We start from the raw sequence: 27,150 nt of genomic DNA, 5'->3' as shown, positions 1-27,150 counted from the left end.
CCTATGGCGCAGAGCTGAGAGTGTGTGTGTCCAAGTGCGCCATACGGATGCTTTGCGTAAATGACTTGATTTCTGCTGCCATTCGTTCTGCCAGTGTGCTTCCATTAGCTTGGAGCGGCACAGAGGGTGTCACTGGCTGAAGGTGAATGAATCCCAGCCAAACAGCTCTAATGCAGTGCACTGCATTATTTATTTTTCTCGTGATTATTTTTATGAATTTTTTGCACTGCATATTGTAAGGAAGTTCTGTTATATCGAAGCTATTTTCTCTGATTGTTCAGATTTGATTGCTTGTAGGTTTGATATTTCCTTTTAAAATTGTTTTTCGTTGTGCAACGAAATTGAAATTCTTCATAGAGGGAGGACATGTTGGACGGCTGTCTTTGTGTTGCCCAAGCTTTGATTGAATCACGCATGTCCTTCAGTTTTAATAGTTGACTCATAAGGTCATATTTTAAAGAATTCTTTTTGTAAAACATCACAGAAAAGACTCTCTTAGCCCATCTTCCTCTTCCGTGCATCTGCGCCAGTCTTTGCTTTCTCAAACAGCTTTGATGTTTCATCCCCCACCTTATGTGTCAGATCTGTGTGTTTGGTGTAGAAATGAGAAGAATGTCAGTGTAAGAGTTGATCTTTCAAGGAATGGCTTTTTGTGAATGAGCTGGATGCGTTGCATTGTCAAATCCAAATCCGTCTCTCTCTGATTCCCCGTTGTGTCCCTTCCCCCAACCTCTCCCATGTCGTAGGCATCATTAACACCTGGGGATCAGCCATTTTTTCTTGCATCGTAATGGAAGGAGATCGAAATGTCTGAGCCTTTGCTGAGTAAGCATTGCTGGCTCCTTGTGCTGGTCCTGACACCTCTGTTTTACACTCTCTTATTACCTGACCTTCCCTATCATTCCTGTTAAAATTCTCCCTGCTTCTTTTTATCACCAAACGTACCATTCCATCAGGCAGAAGATGTCTGTCTCCTTTGTTCTCTTTTATAAAAGGATTCAAATGTCAGCCAAATGTATCAGTCCTAAAGGGATAGTTAAATGCTATCATTATTTACTTACAGCGTTCCAAACCCAAAATGCTGTTTTTTCTGTGGGCCATAAAATTCTAAAAAGAATAAATGGCATAATAAATGCACCATAAATTCTAAAAACAATATCAAATGTGGCATCTCTTGTGAGGTTGGATGTCAGTAACATCAAATGCCAGTGATTATTGAGTGTTTCTTAATATCATGATATCCAAACTACACAATAAGTAGCATTTTTTTAAATGAATAATGAATAAAAACTTTTAGAAATTCCATTTACGGTATAATTTCTATTCACTACACTCTAAAAAATGCTTGGTTAAAAACAACCATTTCTGGCTGGGAAAATGTTGGACAGAACCCACATAAACTGGGTTATTTTGACCCAGCTTGGTGGATTTTATACATTAACCCATTTGCTGGGTTATTTTTTGACCTAGTGCTGGGTCAGTCAACCTATTAAAGGTTTTCATTTTAAATAATAATAATATACTCTAAAATCTGTTTTATACAGGACAAGAACAGTGTACAGTATTCAATGTCAGTAATTTTAGGATGTGACGGGAGCAGCAAGAGCAGCCAGTGGGCATCTGTGGGAAGAAAATTGCTATCAGTAGGCTGTTCCCGTTCATTAAATGACTTACATTCATGACTTATCTTATATTCATGTTTGAAAAGTTACATCAGAAACCTTTACCTTGCCTTTATCTTGTTTGTCAGACATTTAAGTTCAACTCTGCAAATGCAAATTGTGACCACTGTGTCGCTAGTGCACTGGATCAATAGCGCTCATATTGTAGGCAGTGGAGCGCACAGCAACTTTGTTACATATAACAGAGAAGTCACATTGTTTTTCAGCCCTGGTCGCACATTCATTTGGTGGAAGGTGAAATGGTGAAACTTCAATGGTGGTGCTGGTGCATTGTTCGCTTTAAGTGCAGATCAGGTGAATGCTGAGGTTAGCTTCAATGTACATTTAAAGGGGTCCTATTATGCTTTTTCACTTTCTGAACTTTAGCGAGTGTGTGGTGTGTATGTTTGGGCATAAAAAACATCTACAAAGTTACAAATCTCAAAGTCCACTCCAAAGGGAGATATTTAGTTTTTAAAAAAAATCCCTTTTCAAGAACTACTACGAACGGCTTCTTTGGACTACAGCGTTTGTTTTCCTGATGCTGTGATGTCACAACGGAAATCCTGCCTACGGAAATTCTAATCATTTACGGGTGGGGGATTTGCCTAACTTTAGCAATGTATTATGGACAGCCGCTTCTATGTATAGGTGATCTCGCAGGCTGACGATAGGACCAACACTACTGTAGCGTATTATTTACTCACCCTTCATGCGTTCTAGGTGTATATGACTTCCTTCTTTTAGACGAATGCAATTGGAGTTATATTAAAAATAAACCTGGCACTCCCAAGCTTTAGAATGGCATAGACTGGTGTTTCTCTCCAAAACATATCGATCCATGATAAAAAGTGTCTCGCATGGCTCCTGGGGGGTCAGTAAAAGCCTATTTTAGCGATGTGATGTTTTTGTAAGAAAAATATCCATATTTAAAACGTAAGAATCACTTTAATCTAGTTTGCTGCTTTGGGAAGGGGCATGGCAGGACTGAACGCTGTTTAAGCTGTTCGCCAATTGCAATGCAGTGGGACTGCTAACCAATCACAACACATTTGTTTTTTTTTTGGAACTAATCGAGCCATTTGTGCCAGCCTGGGAATAAATCCATTGTAATAATGTAAATTATGTGAAAAATTATGCGTTTTTCGACCATCAAGCATGAGAGCATGTTCCAGTGCACCTCCAAAACAAAATAAAGACTTTGTAAAAGAGCATAATATGACCCCTTCAAACAAAAAAAAAAATTGTGAGACTAGAGATGTGTTCCTATATTTATACAGTAAAACTTTGACAGGAATACAGTGTAATACAAACCTTAATTTCATTCAGGATGTCTCCTGTCAAGTTTTTCTCTCAGAGCATAACACAAAATTACCACTAACAAATGTATATAGTTTTAACCAGTTTGGCACAGACTACCCAACATTGGGTTATACTGACCCAGCGCTGGGTGGGTAGCCTATGTGAGGGGGTTCATCATTTGTATTGACAGTGAAAATGACCCAGCAGCTGAGTTACAGAAAAACTACCCAGCACCTGGGTAAAAATATTAAAAATAATCCAATAAAATGAACCAACACGCTGAACCCAGCATTTGGGTTTAAAAATAACGCAACATTTTTTACAGAAACTACATTGTGTATTCTAAAAAATGCTGGGTTAAAAACAACCCAGCACTGGGTGAAATATTGACAAATGATTGGGTTGTTTTGACCTAACAGTTGGGTTAAATGTTCAACCAGCCTTCTGGGTAGTTTTAACTCAACTATTGCTTAAAATTTATTTTAACTTATTACTGTAGTTCTTGCCTAAAATGAACCCAAAGTATGTTGAAAATAACAATTTATTAAAAAGTTGAATAAATAATAATTAATTATACCAAGGGGCCGTTGAATGCTTGAATCTGATTGGCTGACGAACATTCTAATAGTGTGCATTATTTCAAAGACTAGAATACCTTAAAGGGACTTTGATTATTGTCAGGGAAACGCACGGCAAATGTAGTTCCAGCCAGCTCTTGACTGCATTACGTGTCTATAACACTTCGCCACATGATTTCAGTTATTTACAGCCTAAAACAGCAAAATAACCAAAATCCACAACGACACTGGCCAAACAAATAAATACAGTAAACAACAGGATAAAAATGAAAGATTATTTTCATGTTTTTGCCACTCTTCTCCCACTCTCTCTTTCTTACAGACGCACACACGTTAGCATGCGCGTTAATGTTGTCAGCGCTGCTCTGACAGTTAACAACTTAAAAGCTACATGGCATTTCTCACAAGCGAGGTAATAACGGCACTGTTACTGAAGAAAATTAACTTAAAGTTTCACTATTAGTAGAGACGCTGCTTTTGAACACTTTTGAGAGACACACAGACTCACAGAGTTAAATCTCTCTCTCTCTCTCTCTCTTTGTGTCTGTCTGCCTGTCTGTCTAAACTTCATCTGCTATCAACGGCTCAAGCGTCTAGTCTAAAATGACGTTTTGGAATTAGCAACGGAGGGGGCAATTATTTCTTAAATAAAACACTTTAAAAAAATTTGCTTATTGCTAATGTTCACCTTTTGATTATTGCTGATGCTTCCAGTAATTGTGTCTGATTTTTAATTTACAACCTATTTTGGGTTCATTTTAAGCCAGTCATTTTTTAAACAATAGAGTTAAATGAACAAAAAAACAACCCAGTTGTTGGGTTTGTCCCTATTTAACCCAGCGCTGAGTTGTTTTAAACCCAGCATTTTTTAGAGGGTAAATATCTGAGAATCTGAGTGGTTTTTGCCTGTTGCTTTTGTGTTGCTGGGGTGTTGTCAGTTGTTCCTGGGTGTTGCTGTGTTGTTGTGATGAGGTTCTGGGTAGTTGTTAGGCTGTTGCTAAGGTGTTCTGTGTAGTTGTAAAGTTGTTACATACTAAGCTTCTATGAAATTCTATTCCATAGATTGGACTACTATTCAAACCTAATCTATTTTTAAAGAAATTAATACTTTAATTCAGCAAGGATGCATTCATTTGATCAAATATGACAGTATAGACATTTATAATGTTACTAAAGATTTCTTTTTCGAATAAATGCTTCCTTTTCACTTTCTATTCACTGAAGAAAAATATTAAACAGCAAATACTGTTTTCAGCTTTGACGATAAATGTTTCTTGAGCACCAATTCATCATATTACAATGATTTCTGAAAACTCATGTGACACTGAAGACTAGAGTAGTAATGGCAGATTGTAATATTATTTCACCAAATTGCTGTTTTTACTGTATTTTTTAATACAGTACAAAATATGCTTTGGTGAGCATTAGAGACTACTTTCAAATCATTAAAAGAATTTCGCCAACCCCAATCTTTTAAACAGTTTTATTTTTTTTTAAACAATAAACTCTTTATTAGAGTCCTAAAACAAGATTGCTAGTGGGATAAGAAAAATAGCTTTAATTAAAGAAATATTCTCTTCAAACAAAACATAATTATCAGACACAATTTTGCTTCTGAAGTAAATTGAACTTGTCTAAAAAGACGTTTAGATACTTTACTGTAAAACAAGGGAAAATACTAATTAAAACGAAAATGAATGTAAAAAGCAATCAAAAGCTTTTTATTCTGTGTCACTCTCTCCAGATGAAATATTTTTCAGTTTGTTCCAGACACTTTATCGACAGCATTATGGCGTTTCCTGCCCACACATCTTTATGCATCCAATTAAGCAGAAAGCAGAGAACGATTTCCCTGAGGTTGGCACAACTCTTTCTGAGAGCGCTCTCCGTCATCCTGTTTTAATATGTCTAATTCAGCTCTGCCCTGATTGCAGCGGGTCTGTCTGAGCTTGCAGATGGAGACATTAATCTACTGCTGCTCTTACACACTCACGCACACACTGTTCCTCGGTAATATATGTTTTTCTGATATCACTTGAATGCAGACAGCCTGGCTCAGAAAGTGCAATCGTATGAGTATGCAGACAACGAAGACTGCAGACGTGCCAGTCGTGACTCTGATTAACAGCCTGTTCTTTCTACTGTCACTGATGTGTTTTCAAAGGCAAGTGGAAGGTGGAGGACCCTTCATATCTACAGAGCTTTCTGGTGACAGCTTCTGCTGAGTCATGTAGTGCTGGATTCTGGGACTTAAGAAATTGTGGGTTAACAGAGGATTATAAGAAGCAAAAGATCACAGCCTCTCCATCCTTCCCTGACTGTCTTTGGGTCCAACGCACAACAAAGTTCCTCAAAAATTGCAGACAACATGGAAATTCTGCTGACATCTCTCAGTGGCTTTTTTGTGCAATGTCTGCAGCATTTCACAGTCCATATGGACCTCACCATCTAAACTCTCCATGAGTGCTTCCCATAGTTCTGCTCTCTTCCCCACCATGTGTTCAGTCATCCGGCGAGAGATACATCAGCGCGGTACTAAAATCAAACGCTCAAGCGCCACTTAGCAAAGTAAAGTTGGGTTCAAACTGTTCAAAAGTTTAGAACGGCTCCCTAATAATCTTTCCAACACATTATCTAGCCATTCACAGCGTGCATGATGTTGTTATGTGAGAAATACAATTTGATCCTGATTTTCACAGTGCTACAAGCCCAAAATTGAGTTAGCTTAATCGAGTTTGAATTCTGGAAGAAGACCAGCTCTGATTTTACATCCAGCTATCTATGATTCAGGCATAATCATGTGAGGACTTATGTGTGCTTCAGTCATTTTTCCAATCATTTCTTCTTTTGCATTTTTTTCTTATGCTTACGTGCTTAAACGACTTTCCTTTTTCATTGTCGCTTTTAGCTGTGCGCTAGGGAGTTTGTAATAAACTTCTTTGGCACAATATGCCTTGTGAAATTTTTTTTGCATCTTTGTCCATTCGCTTGTTTTCAGTTTTTCTTGTGTTTCGTTGAGTTGCCCTGCCCAAAGTGAAATCTCATTGTTTCAAAATCCTAGTCTGTATTAGACATCAAATATTCTCAGTTGGGCTGTGATTGTGCCACGCCACACAGACATTTTCTTTCAGTTTGGACAGACAAATTACTCATCTCGGGAAGCTTGTCAGTTCGTACCTGCTGGGACTCGTTGTAAGTGACAGTATAATTGCTAGTCATAGCAGATGTCTGTCCGTGAATAAAGCCTTGTGATAATTTTAGTTTCATTGACTTACGCATTGCTGCACTTCCTTATACTCTGTCAAAATGCATCTATAGCTTGAATTTAACCCAGAAATATCCAATTTAAGGCATATGGACTCAAGAGTCAATCAAATGCTGCTTTAAAACAAAAGGGTTTGTGTGGTATTGATCATCTGATCTCTAAATTTGGGAAAGTGTATATGTAGCAAGACATTGATGTAGTGATTGGTGTATATAGTCTTGCAGTTGACTCTATGCACTGAGCGTTCTTTAGAACTTCTGCATAATGATAAGCCAGTTCGTAAACTTCAGCTGAAGCTCATTTTATATGTGCTATACAGTACAGTATATAGGTGGACACTCTTGAGACTCCTCTACTGCCTCGTTCTTATCAGAAACTGAGAAAAATAATAATTGCAACGTTGTAAATAATGATTTAAATGCCGAGCCTGGTAATCCCAGGAGAGTACCTGCATAGTTGTACATTTAAATGCTGACAGCTAAACAATATCATAAGGTGTTTAGGCTAACGTTAGCTAGCTAGTGAAACTTCTCTTCAAGGACTTGATAATCAGTAATTTGCCTTCGTAGTCATGAACACATTTAAAAAATCTTGTAAATTTTTCAAAGCTTTTATTATTTTTCAACTTTACAGCTGTGCAATAAAATTCACTTCAAAGATTCACTTTTCATTCATAAAGACGATATGGAAAAAAGTGTCTTTTCATGGAAACGTCTTTTTTTAAAGGGGTCATCCGGTGCCACATGCACTTTTACAAGCTGTTTGAACTGAAATGTGTGTTAGGAGTGTGTGTACACAACCACCCTAGAATGACAAAGATCCACCCAGTAGTTTTCTTTCAATTTCGTAAAATAATTTGCCCCTTCTCATATCGAGCCGTTCTCAGATGCCTGTCGTTGTGACGTAACACCGAGAGAGGCCGCTCCTGCGATAGTTGATAGACAGCAGTGTTTTAGCATAGACCCGAGTGTAAACTGACAGCACTGAGGGAATGTGACAGCTGATCTATCTAAATGGGTTAATGTTTACACAAATCATTTCTCACCATAATGCTTTATAAACGAGGGTCAGTATAAAGCTTAGCTTTGTAAGGCTAGATGGTTTAAAACACTGTCTGTTAATGATTAAGATGTAACGTTAACACAATACCTGCCAAACGTGTTTACAGCCCGCAACTGCACGAGTAAAGACTATAACACTCACATTTATGTATTTCAATATAAGGACGAGGTAAACACATCGTGTTCGTCTCTTTACCACAGTAAACACATCACGTTCATCTCTTTACCACAGTAAACACACCGCGTTCAGCTCTGTACCACAGTAAACACATCGCGTTCGTCTCTTTACCACAGTAAACACACCATGTTCAGCTCTTTACCACAGTAAACACATCGCGTTCGTCTCTTTACCACAGTAAACACACCGCGTTCGTCTTTTTACCACAGTAAACACAGTAAACACATCGCGTTCGTCTCTTTACCACAGTAAACACATCGCGTTCGTCTCTTTACCACAGTAAACACACCGCGTTCGTCTTTTTACCACAGTAAACACAGTAAACACATCGCGTTCGTCTCTTTACCACAGTAAACACACCGCGTTCGTCTTTTTACCACAGTTAACACAGTAAACACATCGCGTTCGTCTCTTTAACACAGTAAACACACCGTGTTCGTTTCTTTACCACAGTAAACACACCGCGTTCGTATCTATCTCAGTACTTTACCCTGCCAGTACATATAAAGATAAATCAAAGTGACATTAAGTTTACTAACCATTCAGACACGTCCAGTATAAAGGTGTGTTCACACCGGACGCGAATGAAGCGGCAAGCGCGAGTAATTTACATGTTAAGTAAATACAAAGACGCGAATAGCCATCCTGCGGCGCAAAACGCGCGAATAGCGCAAATGATGAAGCGGCGCGAATTGAGCGTTTCAAGCGTTTGCCGTGCCATTCGCACGAGTTCAAAAATCTGAACTTTGGCGAAAATTCGCGCCACGTTAACCAATCAGCAGCTTCCTCTAGTAGTGACGGAGGCAGAAATCCGAAACAACAACGGAGGACAAAATCACCGTTGCTGTCTGTGGTTGCTCGGAGCTGTACGATACATCTTTGTACTTTTATAGAAACAGGAATAAAAAGGATCTTGCGTGGAAGAAAGTGAGTGAAGAGGTCGGACAATCTGGTAAGTTTTAAAAAAAACGCTCTTTACTCAATCTGACCTACATATAGACGTTTTTCCTGAACACGGAAGTAAGTCCGACTCTTAACTGAAAGAATGCTTTGCATTTCCGGTCTGCATTGTTTCTAGTCAAATTAGGGTATATTCTGAGCTAATATACTAACGTTTAACCTATTAAAATGTTTTCAAAAAGCACATGGCTCCATAGCGCCATCACTTGGCAATGTCGCAATGACCGTCATTTGTCAGTGCCTCACTTTAATGAGTGTGTAGATGACACGAAGCAGCGGACGTTAGCTACATTAAAAACAGATGGACGCTATTTGAATGGGTTCCTATGGAAACCGGAACAGAAAAGCATTCAATCTGACGTTAGAATTCGTAATGGCGGCGCTCATCGTTTACTCAGGAAAAAGGTCTATATATACATATTGAGACTACAAGCAAGCTAAAACAACTAAAGCTGGCAAATTGAGCTCATTCACCTATTTTACAACTGCTTTCCTGCTGACGAGTGGCAGACGCCCCTCCCATGACGCGAATTCGCGTCTGTTGTGAAGTAAATGTCACGCGCGAATGACGCGAATTTCATGCGCGAATGAAGCAAGTAAACTTAAATATTCAAGCGTCCAACTACGTCGCGTCTGGTGTGAACGCACCATTAGCCATAATTGCCGAACTTCTTTGCGGGTGTCATTTTGTTTCGGTTCCAACTCCGGTTTTTAAATTAAATTTTAAATGGATCTGGTTGTACAGTGTCTTCAAAGCCCCCAAGTGCCATTTTCCCTAAACTATACAACTATACCCCCAACTGTTGTCTAGGCAACACCCCATGTGCTATGTAATGACACGCCCCACAGAACTGAAGGGCGGGGTGAGCAGAGGTTCATAAAATTTAAAGGGCCAGGTACTGATATCACTTGCTGAGAACAGAGGCATTTTTTACCAGGTAAAATGTTTTTTTACACTACCATAGAGAATTTTTAATCAAAGTATATTACAAACTTTTCATTAGGACCCTAAAGCATCATATTAACTTGTGGAAAATGGGCATCGGATGACCCCTTTAAGATAAAAATGACGTCTGGCTTTTCGATTTATTATAACATTACTAGTATAATAAATTGTAGTATTTTTACCGCACTGAAGTACATAGTATAGCAAGTGCAGAAAGTCAGTAAGCTCAGACACAAACAGCCTATAAGAGTGAATTATTTAAATACTTATATATAGTTCATTACAAATTAAATAAGTTAAATATTAATGGTATAATAATTAAATAATGGACTCAACATGAATCGATATGAATTTGAAATATTTGATATCATTTTAATAAATACATCTTTTAGGCTTTATCTTGAACTGTCAAAGCTATTAAATAGCCTATATTTAACCAACACAAACTTGTTACTGCTGTAGTTTTGTTACTCTGAATTTAGTCTGAATCATGTAAGCTCTTTTTTTGACAGTCAGCTTGTCAGATGTTTCGTCCGGTTATTACTGTTAATCATAGCAATGACTCACGCATATTTAGCCGATTTACTGGTGTATTTTTTCAAACTCGTGTTTATCGTTCTTGAAGCGGTATACATCGACGTTTGGTCCTCTTAGACAGACACAACTTTTCTTCGATTGTGAATGGATTATATAGAGAAAATGAGCAAAGTACACTCCTATTATGTTACAGTACAGTTGAGCGGAAATGACTTAGCTGGCTTGACTAAACAAGGAAGTAATCCGTGCATATGGTCAATTGAGGCTTAAAGGGATAGTTCACCCCAAAATGAAAATTCTGTCATTAATTACTCATCCTCATGTAGTTCCAAAACTGTAAGACCTTTGTTCATCTTTGGAACACAAATTTAGAGAGAGCTTTCTGACCCTGCATAGATGGCAACGGTACTACAACGATACAACAACAGAATGCGTAGGAGAAGAATTGTTGAATAAAGTTGTTCTTTTAGTTTTTTTCATTTTGTCGATGTTCTTGGTACATTTTCTGGACCTTGAACGTGGTACGACCCTTGCTGTCTATGCAGGGTTGGAAAGTTCTCTCTAAATTTGTGTTCCAAAGATGAACAAAGGTCTTACGGATTTGGAACGACATGAGGATGAGTAATTAATGACAGAATTTTCATTTTTGGGTGAATTATCCCTTACAAGGTGCAAGTTTGAAATGATTATGCCTTTAAATCCTGTACGGGTGGTGTAGCTCATGTTGGTGAGTCTCAAGTAGGGCAGGTCAGTGAGAGTTCGGCTCCCTGCCGCGTTATTGGCTGCTCATCTTGGCTTCTCTGCACCTGCTTAGAGCGGAGCCCTGTCTAATCCCTCGTCCTTTATGCTGGAAAAGGAGGCTGAAAGAGGGATCCAGATGTCCACTTTCTCTCTCTTTTAACTCTACTGCCCAGGGCCTGAGGAATCAGTGCTCATGGCTTGGAGGAGTTGTAGAGGCCAAGTTGGGTGTTCCGGAGAGATAAACAAAAGGGCTGCTGTTAGATACAAGATGCTGGCAGAAAAGCCATATTGAAAGGCCACATCTGTAGCTCTACAGATTGGCAGTTTATACAACAGGGATTTTTATTTTGGACTCTAATGACAAAAGGGGATTTTGGAAGGGATTTTGGTAGATAGTGAGCGCTCTTGGAACTAAACCTAAAATGTTTTTTTATGCATGTGGACCAACAGTTACATATATAAACGTCAGAAAACTCACAAAATAAATCAGACAGAGAGATTTTCAGACTTTTTCCCTTGTTTACAGCGTCTGTATTTTTCAGAACAGATATTTTAACTTGAAGTGTGGTGTTCCAGAAAATAAACACCTCACAGAAACATCAAGTACAAGGTTTACTCTGTCAGTTTGTGCAATCTGTGCAATGCTGTCAATTAGCACAGGAAATTACTTTGAGTATGAGTAAAAATAAATATATACACAGCAAGATACTAAACATGATGGACATATGCAGAGACTCATTTTTCACTTTGTTGTTCTCTCTTTCAACTACTTTCGGTTGTTAAATGAGAAATTTTCTTGGCATCATGCTGACTCTCACATGTGACTACAAAACCAGTCTTAAGAAGCACTGGTATATTTGTAGCAATAGCCAAAATAGCAATCGCATTGCTCAGAACTTCATTTGCACAACTTTAAAGGCGATTTTCTCAATATTTAGATTTAGATTTTTCTTCAGATTCCAGATTTTCAAATAGTTGTATCTCAACTAAAGATTGTCCTAACAAACCATACATTAATGGAAAGCTTATTTATTCAGCTTTCAGATGATGTGTAAATCTCAATTAAAAAAAAAAATGACTCTATGATTCGTTTTGTGGTCCAGGGTCACGTATTATGTAGATACACTGGATATTGTCTGAACAAACAAATCAGGCTTCATCATTTCCAAAATGCCAGTGTGATCAGTCAGCCTTAAAGATGGGATTTGAAAACTAAATCAGATTTGTGCACAGTATAAAATCCTTTTTCTCTTTTTTCAGTACCTCTGTCCTGCTCTGAGGGCTTCACTGAGCTGGGCTATTACAATGGCACAGTTTCTCAAACCGACTCAGGTTCACCCTGTCTGAAGTGGACAGAATTCCCAGATTACGTGCAGCAGTATCCAGGCAGGGGTCTGGGAGAGCACAATTTTTGTCGAAATCCTGATCGTGAGTCCAATCCATGGTGCTTTTTCAGACAGAGCTCAGGAGCCATTGGCTGGGCCTACTGCGACTGCCACCAAGGTGAGTACTACAGTGTTTCATTAAAGATCTGCTACGTTCCACTATTTAGTTAAAGAGTATTATAGATATTTTGTAATATCATTGTTTTAAAATATATCTTATAGGGATAGTTCACCCAAAAATTAAAATTACCCCATGATTTACTCACCCTCAAACCATCCTAGGTGTATATGACTTCTTTCTGGTGAATACAATCAAAGTTATATTAAAAAATGTCCTTGCTCTTCAACGCTTTATAATGGCAGTGAATGGGTGTTGAGATTTTGAAGTCCAATAAAGTGCATCCATCCATCATAAAATGTACTCCACATGGCTTGGGTTAATAAAGGCTCCTCTTGGATTATATTGAAATCCTCCAACATTTTTCTTTACAAATCCTCGTTTTGTACTTCTAATTTGTAATTGCTTAATTGTTCTGTCAACATGTTCCCTTACTTCATACATCATACGCTGGACACCAGTCTCTTGTGTATGCACATACAACAGTTAGTGAAACCTAGAGATTACGGTTTATACATTTAAATATGGATATTTTTCTTACACAAATGCATCTATTCACTTCAAAATGCGTTTATTAACCCCCTGGAGCCATGTGGAGAACTTTTTATGATGGATGGATGCACTTTATTGGACTTCAAAATCTCAACACCCATTCACTGCCATTATAAAGCTAGGAAGAGCCAGGACATTTTTTAATATATATGCTCCCAGTCAAAATTTTTTGAAAACACTTACCCATTCTCTTTAATTTTGACTGGTAGTGTAACTCCGATTGTAGTAGTCTGAAAGAAGAAAGTCATTCACACCTAGGATGGCTTGTGGGTGAGTAATTTATAGAGTAATTTTTTATTTTTGGGAGAACTATCCCTTCAAAGTGGTGTCCCACTAGCCAAGTCAAAACCCAATTTTATTGAATTTTTTGTAAAATCTCCCTCTTTTCTGTCTGAGATCTATCAAGTGCAGTGATTGATATGATATGAAGAGCAATCCACAGTTTCCTGTCATAGATTATGATACCTTGTGTTGACAAATCAATGTGAGACTCGCCAAATAATAACTGAAATAACAGCAATTCACTTCTACCCCATGAATCCCTTCAGATTTTCGTGCGGAATATTCATGCACAGCTTCAATGAAAAAAAAAGAAGTACATTCAATAAACAACCCTCACTGTTTTATTTTATTCATTTTAGTTTCTGAGAACTCCAGGAAAACACAATCAGTGTTTGCAATATGTGGCTTTGCGTCTGCTGAGGAAAAAGTTTGGGTCAGATCCATTAACTCATCAGGGAGTTGAATCTCTGGAGCTGTTAAAGCTTCCCGCTGAGAGAAACACGGGCGTTTATGACTGAAAATCAGCTAGTGGGACGACAGCCTTAGATGTTTGAATATTCTAACATTCTTCAGCTGATAAATATGTGTTTTAGTACCTCTTTGTGTACTGTTGTCCTACTTTCCTTTTCGTCTCTTGGAAGACTGCTGTTTTGCATCAACTTTATATTTAGAAATCAATGCTTGACATTCTTGTGAAGAACATTCTGTATATATCTCAGGAAAATTAGAAAAGGTTTTTTCCTAAAGAAAGATGAAGCTTGGGTAAAAAGCATATTTTCTGTGAGTAGGTGAGACAAAGGGTGACTGTGACTTTGCTAAGTAGGACATGCTCCTGGATAAACATTTTGTTCCTGTTATCAACCAATCACATATTGCTGTTAGGTCTAAGGCTGGGATTACGGGCATGAATACGTCGATAAGAACAAAGATTTACTTTTATCATGTTATGCCTCTGATTTTAGGAGCTTATGCCAAGGGATCTGAATAAACTATTTACACCACTAATAAACTGTATGTAAAGAAGCTGTACTATTAAAGGGATAGTTAACCCCAAAATGAAAATTCTGTCTCTAATTTGTGTCGTTCCAACCCTGTAAGACCTTTGTTCATCTTCGGAACACAAATTAAGATATTTTTGATGAAATACAAGAATTTTCTGACACTGCATAGACAGCGATGCAACTGACACGTTCAAGGCCCAGAAAGGTTGTAAGGACATCGTTAAAATAGTTCATATGACATCAGTGGTTCAACCTTAATTTTATCAAGCTACAAGAATACTTTTTGTGCAGAAGGAAAACAAAAATAACACTATATCCAACAATTTCTTCTCTTCTGTGTCAGTTGAACCACTGATGTCACAATGACTATTTTGATGTCTTTACTACCTTTCTGGGCAAGCAACCACCCTGAACTCCCTAGAAATGTCATATCAGTACACTAAAAAAAGAAACTCATAACAACAGCTTAATATATAATAATAAGCTATATGTTTATCTCTTACTTGTTCAGGAGCAGTCAGGTTAGCAGGAGGTTCGTCCTCAAAGAGTGGCCGACTGGAGGTCTACCTAAATGGCCAGTGGGGTTCGGTTTGTGACACACACTGGACAGACCGAGATGCCAGTGTGGTTTGCCGACAACTTGGACTGGGGTATGAATATTTATGTTTATTTCTAACTAGAATGTCAATTTAACACATAAATGTTAGAGCTGTCACTAACAATTATTTTGACAATCGAGTAAGTAATCGATCGATTATTCTGACGATTAATCGAGCACTTGGATATATATATATATATATATATATATATATATATATATTATTATTTTTAAAATAGGCCTAAGCAAACAATAAAGTATCAAAAGCAAAAAAGCAAGTAATCAAATTATTTTATTGAACAAAACTGTTAAAATACATACTGTATTATAAACAATAGAACTAATGTACTTTATGCATTATAACAAATGACTGCAAAGGGTGCCAATGGCCTGACAATGCTTTTTTACACATTACTGCGCAATCTAATCAAAGTCTCTTTCAAAAAAGTCCCTTCACTCGGCAGCCATATTTGCAATGCCTCCGGGCAGCTCATACAAGACCAATTCCTATCTAAATGAATGGGGGAATCCTGAAATCTCAAAAACATCTCGCAGAACTCGCAATAAAATTATATATTCCAAATCAGCAACAAAATCTGAAATGAACTGCCCCGTGAATGTTGTTTCTTATGCTCAAAAAAGCTTATTAAAAAGCTTATTTTTTAGGCTAGACCAGCCGATGCGACCGCTGGAGTTTACCAATCATTGATTGGCTCTTTCATTTAGAAGGCAGGACTTTTCCGCCATATTGCACGTTGCAGTTTCTCTAATTCATAAATATAGCATTGAACCGTCTTTGTATTTCTGTACTCTTTGATCTAATTCTTGTTTAATATTGACTAAATAACATTTAGTTTTGGCCATTTCTTTACAACAAAAATGCTACAGCCACTGTAGTTTCTTGAATATGTGGACATCAAATAGCGTAAACTCAGAGTGAGGGTTTGAGCTTTTATTTTGAAATCGCGATAAACAGTAGAGAATTTTGAGAAAGATAATCAATGCATTCTCCTGTAATATATAAATTATGCTTTTTTATGCTTTATTATGATTTTTTTAATGGGTTTAATATATCATGCAGCCTTGGAAAACAGTCTAATAATGCGCTTCATGGATTCTCGTCCGGTATTTTGCTGGTTACTCGACACGGGCATATAGCAGCTGAGGATTTTTGTAAAATCGAGTACTCAAATTGATTTAATGAATCGTGACGGCCCTAATTAATTTAAACAAATAATTAAAGATAATGTGAATAATGAAGCTTCGACTGAAACAGCAATGTAACGTCTGTCTTTTTCTGGACAAATGTGATTAATTTTTTATTTTTTTTTAAATTGGATAAAATTCAGCTCTTTTTTGACATTCTATGAGTATTAGATCAGATTTTCCACGTATTCATGGATATGTGCCCCTCAGTGTGGTCAAAACAGGGTTACTCATTGTATATTTAAATAATTAATTAAAATTCACAGTGTCTTCTATATCTATTTTTGATTTAGCCTTTGTTAAATCATCTGAAAGTGGGTGGAAAGACTCAGGTCGCTGAACAGTGGAGGAGCTAACTTCTTCATATTTCTTTCCGTGTGTTGTAGTGAGATTGGCACGGCTCTCCAGCACTCATATTTTGGCCCGGGCTCCGGGCTTTTTCACTACGCCCGCCTTGGCTGCCGTGGTGATGAGAAATCCCTGCTGGAGTGCAGGAGCAGGAAGTTTGTTACGAGCGACTGTAACCATGGAAACGAGGCCGGAGTGGTCTGCGCACCACCTGAAGGTCAGTGTGCTTTCTGTGAGAGTGAAGCTAATGACCTTTTAAGTGACAAGTGAATAATAATAAACACTCCTGCATCTAGACGCCCTTGCAAAACCATCCAGCTGCCATGAAACAGAAAGAGTGATTTTAAATAGGATGCAAAGATCCATCAGGGTTATTTATAAATTCTGGTTTCGTGAATTCAGTTTCCGCCTCTGTGTCTGCATCGCAAGTGAACGCCGCAATACGACAACTAAGATTGCTCCCATTATAATCAACAAAGCTGTCTACAAGTGCTTATAATGTGAGCGTCTTGTTTTTTTCATGATGTGTCGTGCAGCACCTCGTTGCTTTCTTACAGTGCAGACCGGGTGTAAAACCCGCTAATTAAATTACATTCAGTTGCAGTTTTTGCTGTTCATTTATTCTTTTTTCTGTATAATGTCATCATTGATTGATAAAATTCTATAAACAAATCCCCTTTATGCTTTATTATGCTTTCATTTACCAATAAAAGTGGACTGTTCTCAGCTCTGTCAAATTTGTAATCAATTCCACAGATTGAAGATGTGAAAAAAAGTGTTTGGATCTGCTCAGGATTCGTTACACTTTCATTTTTCTTGAACGCTGTGATATAAATATCAAAAATATGATTAGATATTGCTGTAATCGTGAGTTTTTGCACATTTGACTGTAAAACCGTATGAAAAATAATAATTATTATTTATTCCCTGGTCACCCTGCATTTTCTAAAAGTGGCTCTCGAGCCACATCATTTGAGTACGTCCGATCTATATGAATACTAGGACAGAAAACCGCAGGGTGTATGATGGAACATCATGAGGATGATTATGTTATCTTTGAATTGCCGTTATTGCTGCTTCTTTGTCCGTTCATATTGACTTATTAAATTGGCGCTTACTGAGATTAGAAATTTTAATGAAACATTTCAGTGGGGGCTTATATTTTTTTGGGTGGAATCAAAAGAGCCATACTCTCTTTTGTAGAAAGGAACAAAGTGGGGGGAAAATGAGAAAAGAGGATGGAAAGCAAATCAATGGCGTCTGAACTCATGATTGCCTGCTGAGAGCTTTATTGAAGACACAATCTGAGGACACACGGACAGATGTGCACTGTGCTGCGTTACCAGGACAGCAAATGATGTATTTTAGTCCTTGAATTGAAAAAATGGCTGCATATAATGTGTTCCTGATATGAATTATTATTAATATATATGAAATATTACCAGCAACTGTTTGATTGTAGCTTCAGGACCAAGTTTTTTTTTTATGACCCAACAAATTACCAACTGTTTATTGTACAAAATAATTATGATAAAATTATAAAATGACATAGAACCCAACAATATGCAAATATACTTACACTAAACATTTGTGGGGGCTGGTAAGGTTTTGAAATGTTTTTGAAAGAAGTACTTTATGCTCATCAAGTCTGCATATATTTGATAAAATTTAAATATTATAGTTTAAATATACTTTAAAATGAAATTTATTCCTGTGATGACAAAGCTGAATTTTCAGCAGACAAATTCTGTCCGCTTTTATAATTTTCATTTTCACAGTTTATTTTGTTTAATCATGATTAAATATTTACTTTGATATGGAAGCCTATTTCCATGGTTAATTGTTACAGTTTATTTGTTATAGAAATCTTTTGAACCTTTACCTAAATACCTTTACTGTCACTTTTGATTAATCCATGCTAAATAAAAGTATCATTTTCTTTCAAATGAAAAGTTTTACTGACCCTAAACTGCCGTTTAAATCTTTGGAATCAATGCGATTTTTAATGTTTTTTTTTTTTTTAAAGTCTCTTACGCTCATCAAGACTGCATTTATTTGATCAAAAATACAGAAAAAACACCAACATTGTAAAATATTATTGCAATTTAAAATAACTGTTTTCTATTTTAATGTACTTTAAAACATAATTTATTCCTGTGATGCAAAGCTGAATTTTCAGTATCATTACTCCAGACTTCAGTGTAACATGATCCTTCAGAAATCATTGTAATATGCTGATTTATTATCAATGTTAAAAACAGTTTTGATGCTTCATATTTTTTTGGAACCTGTGATACTTTTTTTTTTATTTTTAGGATTTTTTGATGAATAAAAAGTTTAAAAGAACAGCATTTATTCAAAATAGAAATCTTTTCTAACAATATAAAGTCTTTACTATCACTTTGTAACAATTTACCACATCCTTGCTGAATAAAAGTATTAATTTCTTTAAAAAAAAAAAGAAAGAAAAAAATTGCTAACCCCAAAGTTTTGCACAGTAGTGTATATTGTTATAAAAGATTTCTATTTTAAATAAACGCTGTTCTTTTTAACGTTTTGTTCATCAAAGAATGAAGAGAATAAAGAATAAAGAGTATCACAGGTTCCAAAAAACAAAAAGCATCACAACTGTTTCCAACACTGATAATAAATCATAATATTAGAATATTTCTGAAAGGTCATGTGACAATGAAGACTGGTGTAATAATGCTGAAAATTCAGCTTTGCATCACAGAAATAAATTATATTTTAAAGTACATTAAAATAGACAATCATTATTTTAAATTCCAACAATATTACATTTTTTCAGTATTTTTGATCAAATTAATGAAGGCTTGATGTGCAGTAGAGACTTCTTTAAAAAAAATCTTACTGATCTCAAACTTTTGAATAGCAGTGAAGGCCTATATCAATAAAGTGTGTATATATATCAGCAGCAGATTTATCTGTGAACCAGTATTTAACATAGTCTGGGTTGTATTTTGAAAGTTCAGATTTATTTTTGCTACCCTAACAATGCATAATATGATTAGTTGCATTTGGCATAATTTTTTTGCACTGCCTTTTGCAGCCCATTTAGAGAAGACCCGCAACCCGCCAGTTAAGAACCACTGGATTATTTCACAGAGAGAGAGAGAGTACATGCAGAGCATTATGTGTGTCACTACATTTATTAATGTGTTTGTGGCTTTGGGTCATGATTCCTGGTTTGCCTGCTCAGGTAATGGACCGCCGCTGCGGTTGGTTGGTGGGGAGGAGGACTTTGAGGGACGAGTTGAGGTCTTCCACGATGGGCGCTGGGGGACCATTTGCGATGATCAGTGGGATGACATGGATGCTGAGGTGGTCTGCAGGCAGCTCGGATTGGGGTGAGTTCAGTGTAGAACTAGCACATCAAGTACCCTGTTAGAAATATACAATGGATGGTTTCAGAGTAATACATCATACTTTCAACTCCTACCTCTTCTAAAATGCCTTTTGCAAACATCTTGGCAAGGTTTTATAGAATCAGTAGCACATGTTGTCTCTTGTGAGGTATTTTCATCCCTGAGTGCTCTTATCTCGATGAGAGGAAGATTTAATAATTTATTTCGCGCTCTTGTATTTTTTGCTCTCGTACACCATCTCCATCATGTTGTTGTAGCAGTTGTAAAGAATAAAGACTGCGAGATGTCGCATGAGCGCCAACTCGCACCGCAGCTGCAGAGATGATATGCATGACTTCAGTTACTGCAGCATTAAAGCAACTGAATGATGCGTTTGTCGGATATAGTTAGCTTTCAAACCGGATCTGTTGTAAGAAGCATTTTAAAGGTCTGTGTGTCTTTTTGTGTGATACCGTACTCAGTGCTTCTGAGGGCTTCTTGGATTCCCAGGGTTAAACTAACTTTTACATGTTGTTTGAACATTAATGTGTGTAAGCAGTTTGTGTACACAACCACCCTACAATAATAATAAAAAATAAATTTCTTTAAAAGTAATATCACCTTTTCAAAATCAGGTCATTCTCAGCTTCTTGTCATTGTGACGGCACACCGACAGAGGCCGCTCCCACAATAGTTGGACGATAGTTGACATGAGCGCCTTACCTTAGACCCGCCCTCACCGAGCTGAAACAGTCCGACTCCGATCGCCAATGTGTCGACTCAGGTGCAGGGGAAGACGAGAATGTCTCTGATTGAGCGATTGAGGTGTTATGTTGTTGGATATAATAATGAACATAGCGGTAGTCATTTACTCCCGACATCTGAGCCACTGAAGACGCAGAGGATAACGTTACTTTCGTTTTTAAAAGGGAAGCACCGATCCCGATCTACATATGCGTTATGTTCGTGCAAATCGTTCCTGATGCAGCTTCACCCACAGCAGAAGTGAGTATAAGGGTTTTTTATGCATCGTTGCAGATGGCCTTTCTTAATAATGTGCTTGTTGGCAAGTTTTGCCGCTAAGCGTGGCTAAATGCGGCTAAAGTAAACATTACGGCTCATAATCCCACAGCAGAGAGGGGCGGGGCGAGCAGAGCTCATTTGCATTTAAAGAAGCATGCAATAAAATGAGTTGCAGAGCTAATTTTGACAAGATAAAAGGGTGTTTTTTACACTACTATTTAGAATTTTAAACCAAAGTATATTATAGACTTTCTATTAAGACCCTAAAGAATCATATGAACTTGTGGAAAATGGGCATCCGATGACCCCTTTAAGGCTGGTCAGCACCTGGATGGGAGACCACCTGGGAAGTTTAAGATTAAGGCTGCTGCTGTAAAGGTGTTATTGAGGCCAACAGATGCTGCTAACCCTGAGCTCTGTGTTGCTCCCTAATGTCCCAAAACAATGATGGGGAGGACAGTGTTCAGCAAAAAGGCACTGTCTTTCAGATAAGATATTAAATTGAGGGCCTGACTGTCTGGGGTCTCTAAAAATCCCAATAGCGTTTCTTGAAAAAAGAGTAGGGATGTAACTCTTGAATCTTGGCTATTAGCCTTTATCCATCATGGTCTCCTACACAACACACTACAGTATAGACCTTTTTCCTGAATGAACGATGAGCGCCGCCATTACGAATTCTAACGTCAGATTGGATGCTCCTCTGTTCCGGTCTCCATAGGAACCCATTCAAATAGCATCCATCTGTTTTTAATGTAGCTAAAGTCGGCATCTTCGTGTCATTTACACACTCATTAAACTTTGAGAAGTGAGGCACTGACAAATGACGGTCATTGCGACATTGCACAGTGATGGCGCTATAGAGCCATGTGCTTTTTAAAAACATTTTAATAGGTTTAACATTAGATTAGCAGCTGGGAATAAAAGATACTTTGACGAGAAACACAGGAGACTGGAAATGCAAAGCATTCTTAGTCTGGCATGACTTCTGTGTTCAGGAAAAGGGTCTATAGCTGTGTTCTGATTGATAGGGTCACTATGCACTGTTCCCTACTCCCTGAGCACAGGATAGCTGTTGAAATTTACTTCACTTGACAAAATTACTAATTAAACTCAATGAAAATTCTGGAATCTCAACTCATTTAACTGCATTTGTTTTAAAGTTCTAGCGGTTCCTGGGTGACGTGCAATTTCCCTCTACGCTTCCTGTGAATTATCGATGTTCTCTTATTCCTTATGCTGTTTGCAGAGCTCTTCGAACTGAGCTTGTTTGCTCCCTTTGGTTTTGAATCTTACTTAAAGGGGATAGTTCACCCAAAAATAAAAATTCTGTCATTACTTACTCACCCTCATGTCGTTCCAAACCCCGTTCCGAACACAAATTAAGATATTTTTGATGAAATCTGAGAGCTTTCTGACCTTGCATAGACACGCTACTGACACATTCAAGGCTTAGGAAGGTAGTAAGAACATCGTTAAAATAAGTTTTCAGATTTCATCAAAATTTTTGTTCCGAAAGTAAACGAAGGTCTTACATGTTTGGAACAACATGAGGGTGAGTATTTAATGACAAGTTTCATTTTTAGGTGAACTATCACTTTAAGATGGCTGAAGTTCGCTTTATAGGGCACTATATCTCCTTTGACTGTGTATATGTCTTTGTGTGTGTCTAGGGGCATCCCTAAAGCCTGGTCGTGGGCTCATTTTGGGCAGGGCAGTGGGCCGATCCAATTGGATGCAGTACAGTGCACAGGCAATGAGCTCTCTCTGGATGAGTGCCGTCACAGTGGATGGGAACAACACAACTGTGACCATATGGAAGACGCTGGGGTGTCATGCAATCCCTATACAGGTCTCATCCTATGCAAAAACACACATACAAACACTTACGATGCTCTGAAATACCTGATTGTGGTTAGTCATTTACAATAGTCTCTAGTGAACATTATTTTCCCTAGCAAAAAAGTTTTTTTTTTTTACATAGCTGACTGTGCTATTTTTATATTTCTTGTATTTGACTCAAAATCAATATTTCATGTCCACTCCACTTATTTATTTATCTGGGAAGTAAGTCATGTAAGTGGGATGATACAGCAAACAGGTTTTATCCCAAATAAATCCATTCAGGATGATATAAGACTCCTTCGTTTCAGCTGAATTCCACTGGCCATACAGAAACTGTTCAGAGAGGAAATGTGTGTATATAAGTATGTGTTTGCATATGCATTCAGATGGCGTGGTGAGACTGGTAGACGGTGATAACCCATGGGAAGGTCGTCTGGAAGTATATCACTCCGGGGACTGGGGCACAGTGTGTGATGACAGCTGGACGGAGCAGCATGCACAGGTGGTCTGCAGACAGCTGGGATTCAGGTGAGATTCTTTCATCCTGCCTGTAGATGTGCATATACAGTAGCTGTATTACTTAAAACTGAGGAATGATATACTGGCAGATGAATTTAAACAGTTGGACTTTACTTAGATATCATTTAAAAGACATTATATAATGTAGTAATGCATATCAATTTTTAATATACACTACCAGTCAAAAGTTTGGACACACTTCCCAATCAAAGAGAATGGGGAAGTGTGTCCAAACTTTTGACTGGTAGTGTTCAAAAGTTTGGGGTTGTTAAGATTTTTTGGTGTTTTTAAAAGTACCTGTTGCATTTATTTGATCAAAAAATACAGTAAAACCGCAATATTGGAAAATATTATGATTTAAAATAGCTGTTTTCTATTTCAATATATTTTAAAATGAACTTTATTCTTTTTCAGTGTCACATGATCCTTCAAAAATAAGCCTTCCTAATATTTTTGTGGAAATGATACCTATTTTCCATGATTTTTCTTTGATGAATGTAAAGTTAAAAAAGAACAGCATTTATTTAAAGCAGAATTTTGTTTTTAACAATGTAAAATGTATTTGTCACTTTTGATCAATATAATGCATCCTTTGAATAAACGCTCTTTAAAAAAATCTAGCAGAACCCCAAACTTTCGAATAGTAGTGTACATTTGAATAAAACAATTACTAAACACTCACAGTATATAATTTCATATATGTGACCCTGGACCACAAAACCAGTCATAAGGTTAAATTTTACAAAACTGAGATTTATACATCACATGAAAGCTTAATAAATAAGCTTTCTATTGGTATATGGTTTGTTAGGATAGGACAATATTTGGCCGAGATACATCTATTTGAAAATCAGGAATCTGAGGGTGGAAAAAAATCAAAATACTGAGAAAATCACCTATAAAGTTGTCCAAATTAGGTTCTTAACAATGCATATTACTAATCAAAAATTACATTTTGATATATTTACAGTAGGAATTTTACAAAAAATCTTCATGGAACATGATCTTTACTTAATTTCCTAATGATTTTTGGCATAAAAGAAAAATCTAAAATTTTGACCCATGCAATGTATTTTTGGCTATTGCTACAAACATACCCCAGCGACTTAAGACTGGTTTTGTGGTCCAGGGTCACATATACTATTGTACTCTTTACAATATTGTTGTTTTAATTTAAATAAAGTTACAGTTAATAAACAAAAATCAGTCATTAGGGTTAAGTTTTTTAAATTGAGATTTATACATCATCTGAAAGCTGAATAAATAAGCTTTCCATTGATGTATGGTTTGTTAGGATAGGGCAAGATACAGCTATTTGGCTGAGATACAACTATTTGAAAATCTGCAATCTGAGGGTGCAAATAATCAAAATATTGAGAAATAATCGCCTTTAAATTTGTCCAAACTAAGTTCTTAGCAATGCATATTACTAATTAAAAATTAAGTTTTGATATATTTACGGTAGAAAACTTACAACGTATGTTCATGGAACATGATCTTTGCTTAATATCCTAATAATTTTTGGCATTAAGTCAATAATTTTGACCCATACAATGCATTGTTGCCTATTGCTACAAATTGCTACAAACAGCGTCACTTATTTTAAAAACCTTAAGACGTCTGCAAAAATTGACAAGATTTGCGCATGTTGCAGACACACTTCTCAGCAGACTGTTAATAAATAAACTGACATTTTTGTGCATGCAACTAAGTTTGCTAATTTTCATGCAAGCAAACCTTCAGTAAATTAGTAACAAACCTCTTAAATTATAATATAATTTCTATAGGAATATTACTACACTAAAGGTTTTCTTAAAGGGATAGTTCGCCCCCCCAAAAAATTCTGCCATTAATTATTCACCCTCATGTCGTTCCAAACCCGTAAGAGGGCAAGAGAATACTTTTTGTGCACAAAGAAAACCAAAATAACGACTTTATTCAACAATTTGGTTAAATAAGGTTGAACCACCAACATCACATGGACTATTTTAACAATGTCCTCACTACCTTTCTGGGCCTTGAATGTGGTAGTGGCATTTTTGTCTATGCAGGCTCAGAAATATCAGGGTGAGAATTCATCAAAAATATCTTAATTTATGTTCTGAATATGAATGAAGGTCTTACAGGTTTGGAATGACATGAGAGTGAGTAATTAATGACAGAATTAAAATTTTTGGGTGAACTATCCCTTTAGCCTAAGGGGCTTACTCTGCAACTGGCTGCAGGTCTTCAGTAATTCAATTCTCTTAGAAGTATTCTACTCAACAATATTGAGTGCCAAATGTGGGTGTATGAGTATCTCTATAGGATCTATATGTATACATGAATTTAAAGCGACTACGTGACCATGTGTCTATGCAGGGGCGGTGCGGAGGTTGCCCCCGCTGGCGCGTTTGGAGAAGGAACAGGACTAATTCTGTTGGACGATGTGGAGTGTGAGGGGACTGAGAGCTCTTTGCTGGAGTGTAAACACAGTGTGTGGGGTCGACACGATTGCTCTCATAGCGAAGATGTTGGAATACGCTGCCACAGGGTAGAAAACAATGAGGTCCCACTAGCTCCGGAAAGTACTGGTAAGTTGTCTTGAACACACACAAACATATGCATCAGTGTGTGTGAGACAGGCTTTGTGTGAGGTAAAGATGCGTTCTGGCTGATAGACTTCTCTGTGTGTGCACCCATTTGACCCTTTCTGAAATTCAGAGGGGATCTAAATGTCACTTGTTGACAGAGGCCAGGAATAAACGCAGCCATTGTAGCCTCCCAAGCGTTCGCTTTTATTGATAAAAACTTCCATTTGAATTTCAATAAAGTATTGTGTAGCCCTTGGCATCCACAATGCTACCTTTGACATTTGAGGGTGTAACATTAGAGGAACATGATTTCTTTTTTTCCGAACAAACAAAATTTCAATCTAAACTCCATTATCATATAACATCACTACTCTTTTTGCTCCCAGTCTGTGACATTTTGAGTGTGTTTGAATAGGTATGTTAGAAATCTTAAGTTCAAATGGCAAGATTGATCAATATGTGCATGCTGTGTGGTGCTTGTAGTGTTCTGTTTGCATTGCTATCTTAATTTTGTAGGTCAAAATTCATGATAGTATTTGATTTAAAGAAGTTAGCCTTTTATTTAAATCTTGCAGTGCCTCTTTGTATGATGAAGAACAATAGAGTCTTTGATGTAGCATTTGATTTTGCGTTCTCAGCGCAGGTGTGAAAATTAATGAGGGCTTGTGGCAAAAATGCCACCAAAATGAATTAAAAAATGCCCTATAAATTCAAAAACAGCGGCAAAAAATGCCCCTGCACAATTAAGCAACAGATTATGGCTGTCGTGATAAAAATTAAAGTGCTTTTACACGCTGTTTTGTGCAGCGCTGAGCCTCATAACCAAAAAAAAGTGTTTATGTTGAACTTAGGAATGCATTGGCCAATCAAAGGTGCCTAGATTAGTCAGCGTTGAAAACGCCAGAACTGTTGAGTACACACACTCCTGAATTCCCTCATCATAAACAACACAGTGCAGATATGATGTAAATAAAAGATTAATTTCCTAGCTACAGTGATTATAAGGTGAGTTACTTGTGCTAGAGTAGGCTATTAGTACAATATAAAGAGCAATCATCTATAATAATGATTTTGATTTTCATAATATTGCAGCCCTATGAGCTCCTGTT

At 37.2% G+C, this 27,150-nt stretch overlaps 1 protein-coding gene across 1 annotated transcript in view; it reads left to right on the top strand.

Annotated features, from left to right (window-relative positions):
* LOC141297369 (neurotrypsin) overlaps window positions 1–27,150 on the top strand; it is a 51,133-nt gene that overhangs the window by 7,986 nt on the left and 15,997 nt on the right. The window contains exons 3-9 of the mRNA XM_073827790.1: window positions 12,490–12,732; window positions 15,079–15,217; window positions 16,758–16,936; window positions 19,940–20,087; window positions 22,778–22,956; window positions 23,336–23,477; window positions 25,830–26,041. Of these exons, the coding sequence (XP_073683891.1) occupies window positions 12,490–12,732; window positions 15,079–15,217; window positions 16,758–16,936; window positions 19,940–20,087; window positions 22,778–22,956; window positions 23,336–23,477; window positions 25,830–26,041 (1,242 nt within the window). The remainder of the gene's footprint in view (window positions 1–12,489; window positions 12,733–15,078; window positions 15,218–16,757; window positions 16,937–19,939; window positions 20,088–22,777; window positions 22,957–23,335; window positions 23,478–25,829; window positions 26,042–27,150) is intronic.

This window comes from Garra rufa, chromosome 22 (genome assembly GCF_049309525.1).
Source record: "Garra rufa chromosome 22, GarRuf1.0, whole genome shotgun sequence".
In the NCBI taxonomy this organism is placed as follows: Eukaryota; Metazoa; Chordata; class Actinopteri; order Cypriniformes; family Cyprinidae; genus Garra; species Garra rufa.
This window is presented reverse-complemented; position numbering and strand designations above follow the sequence as displayed.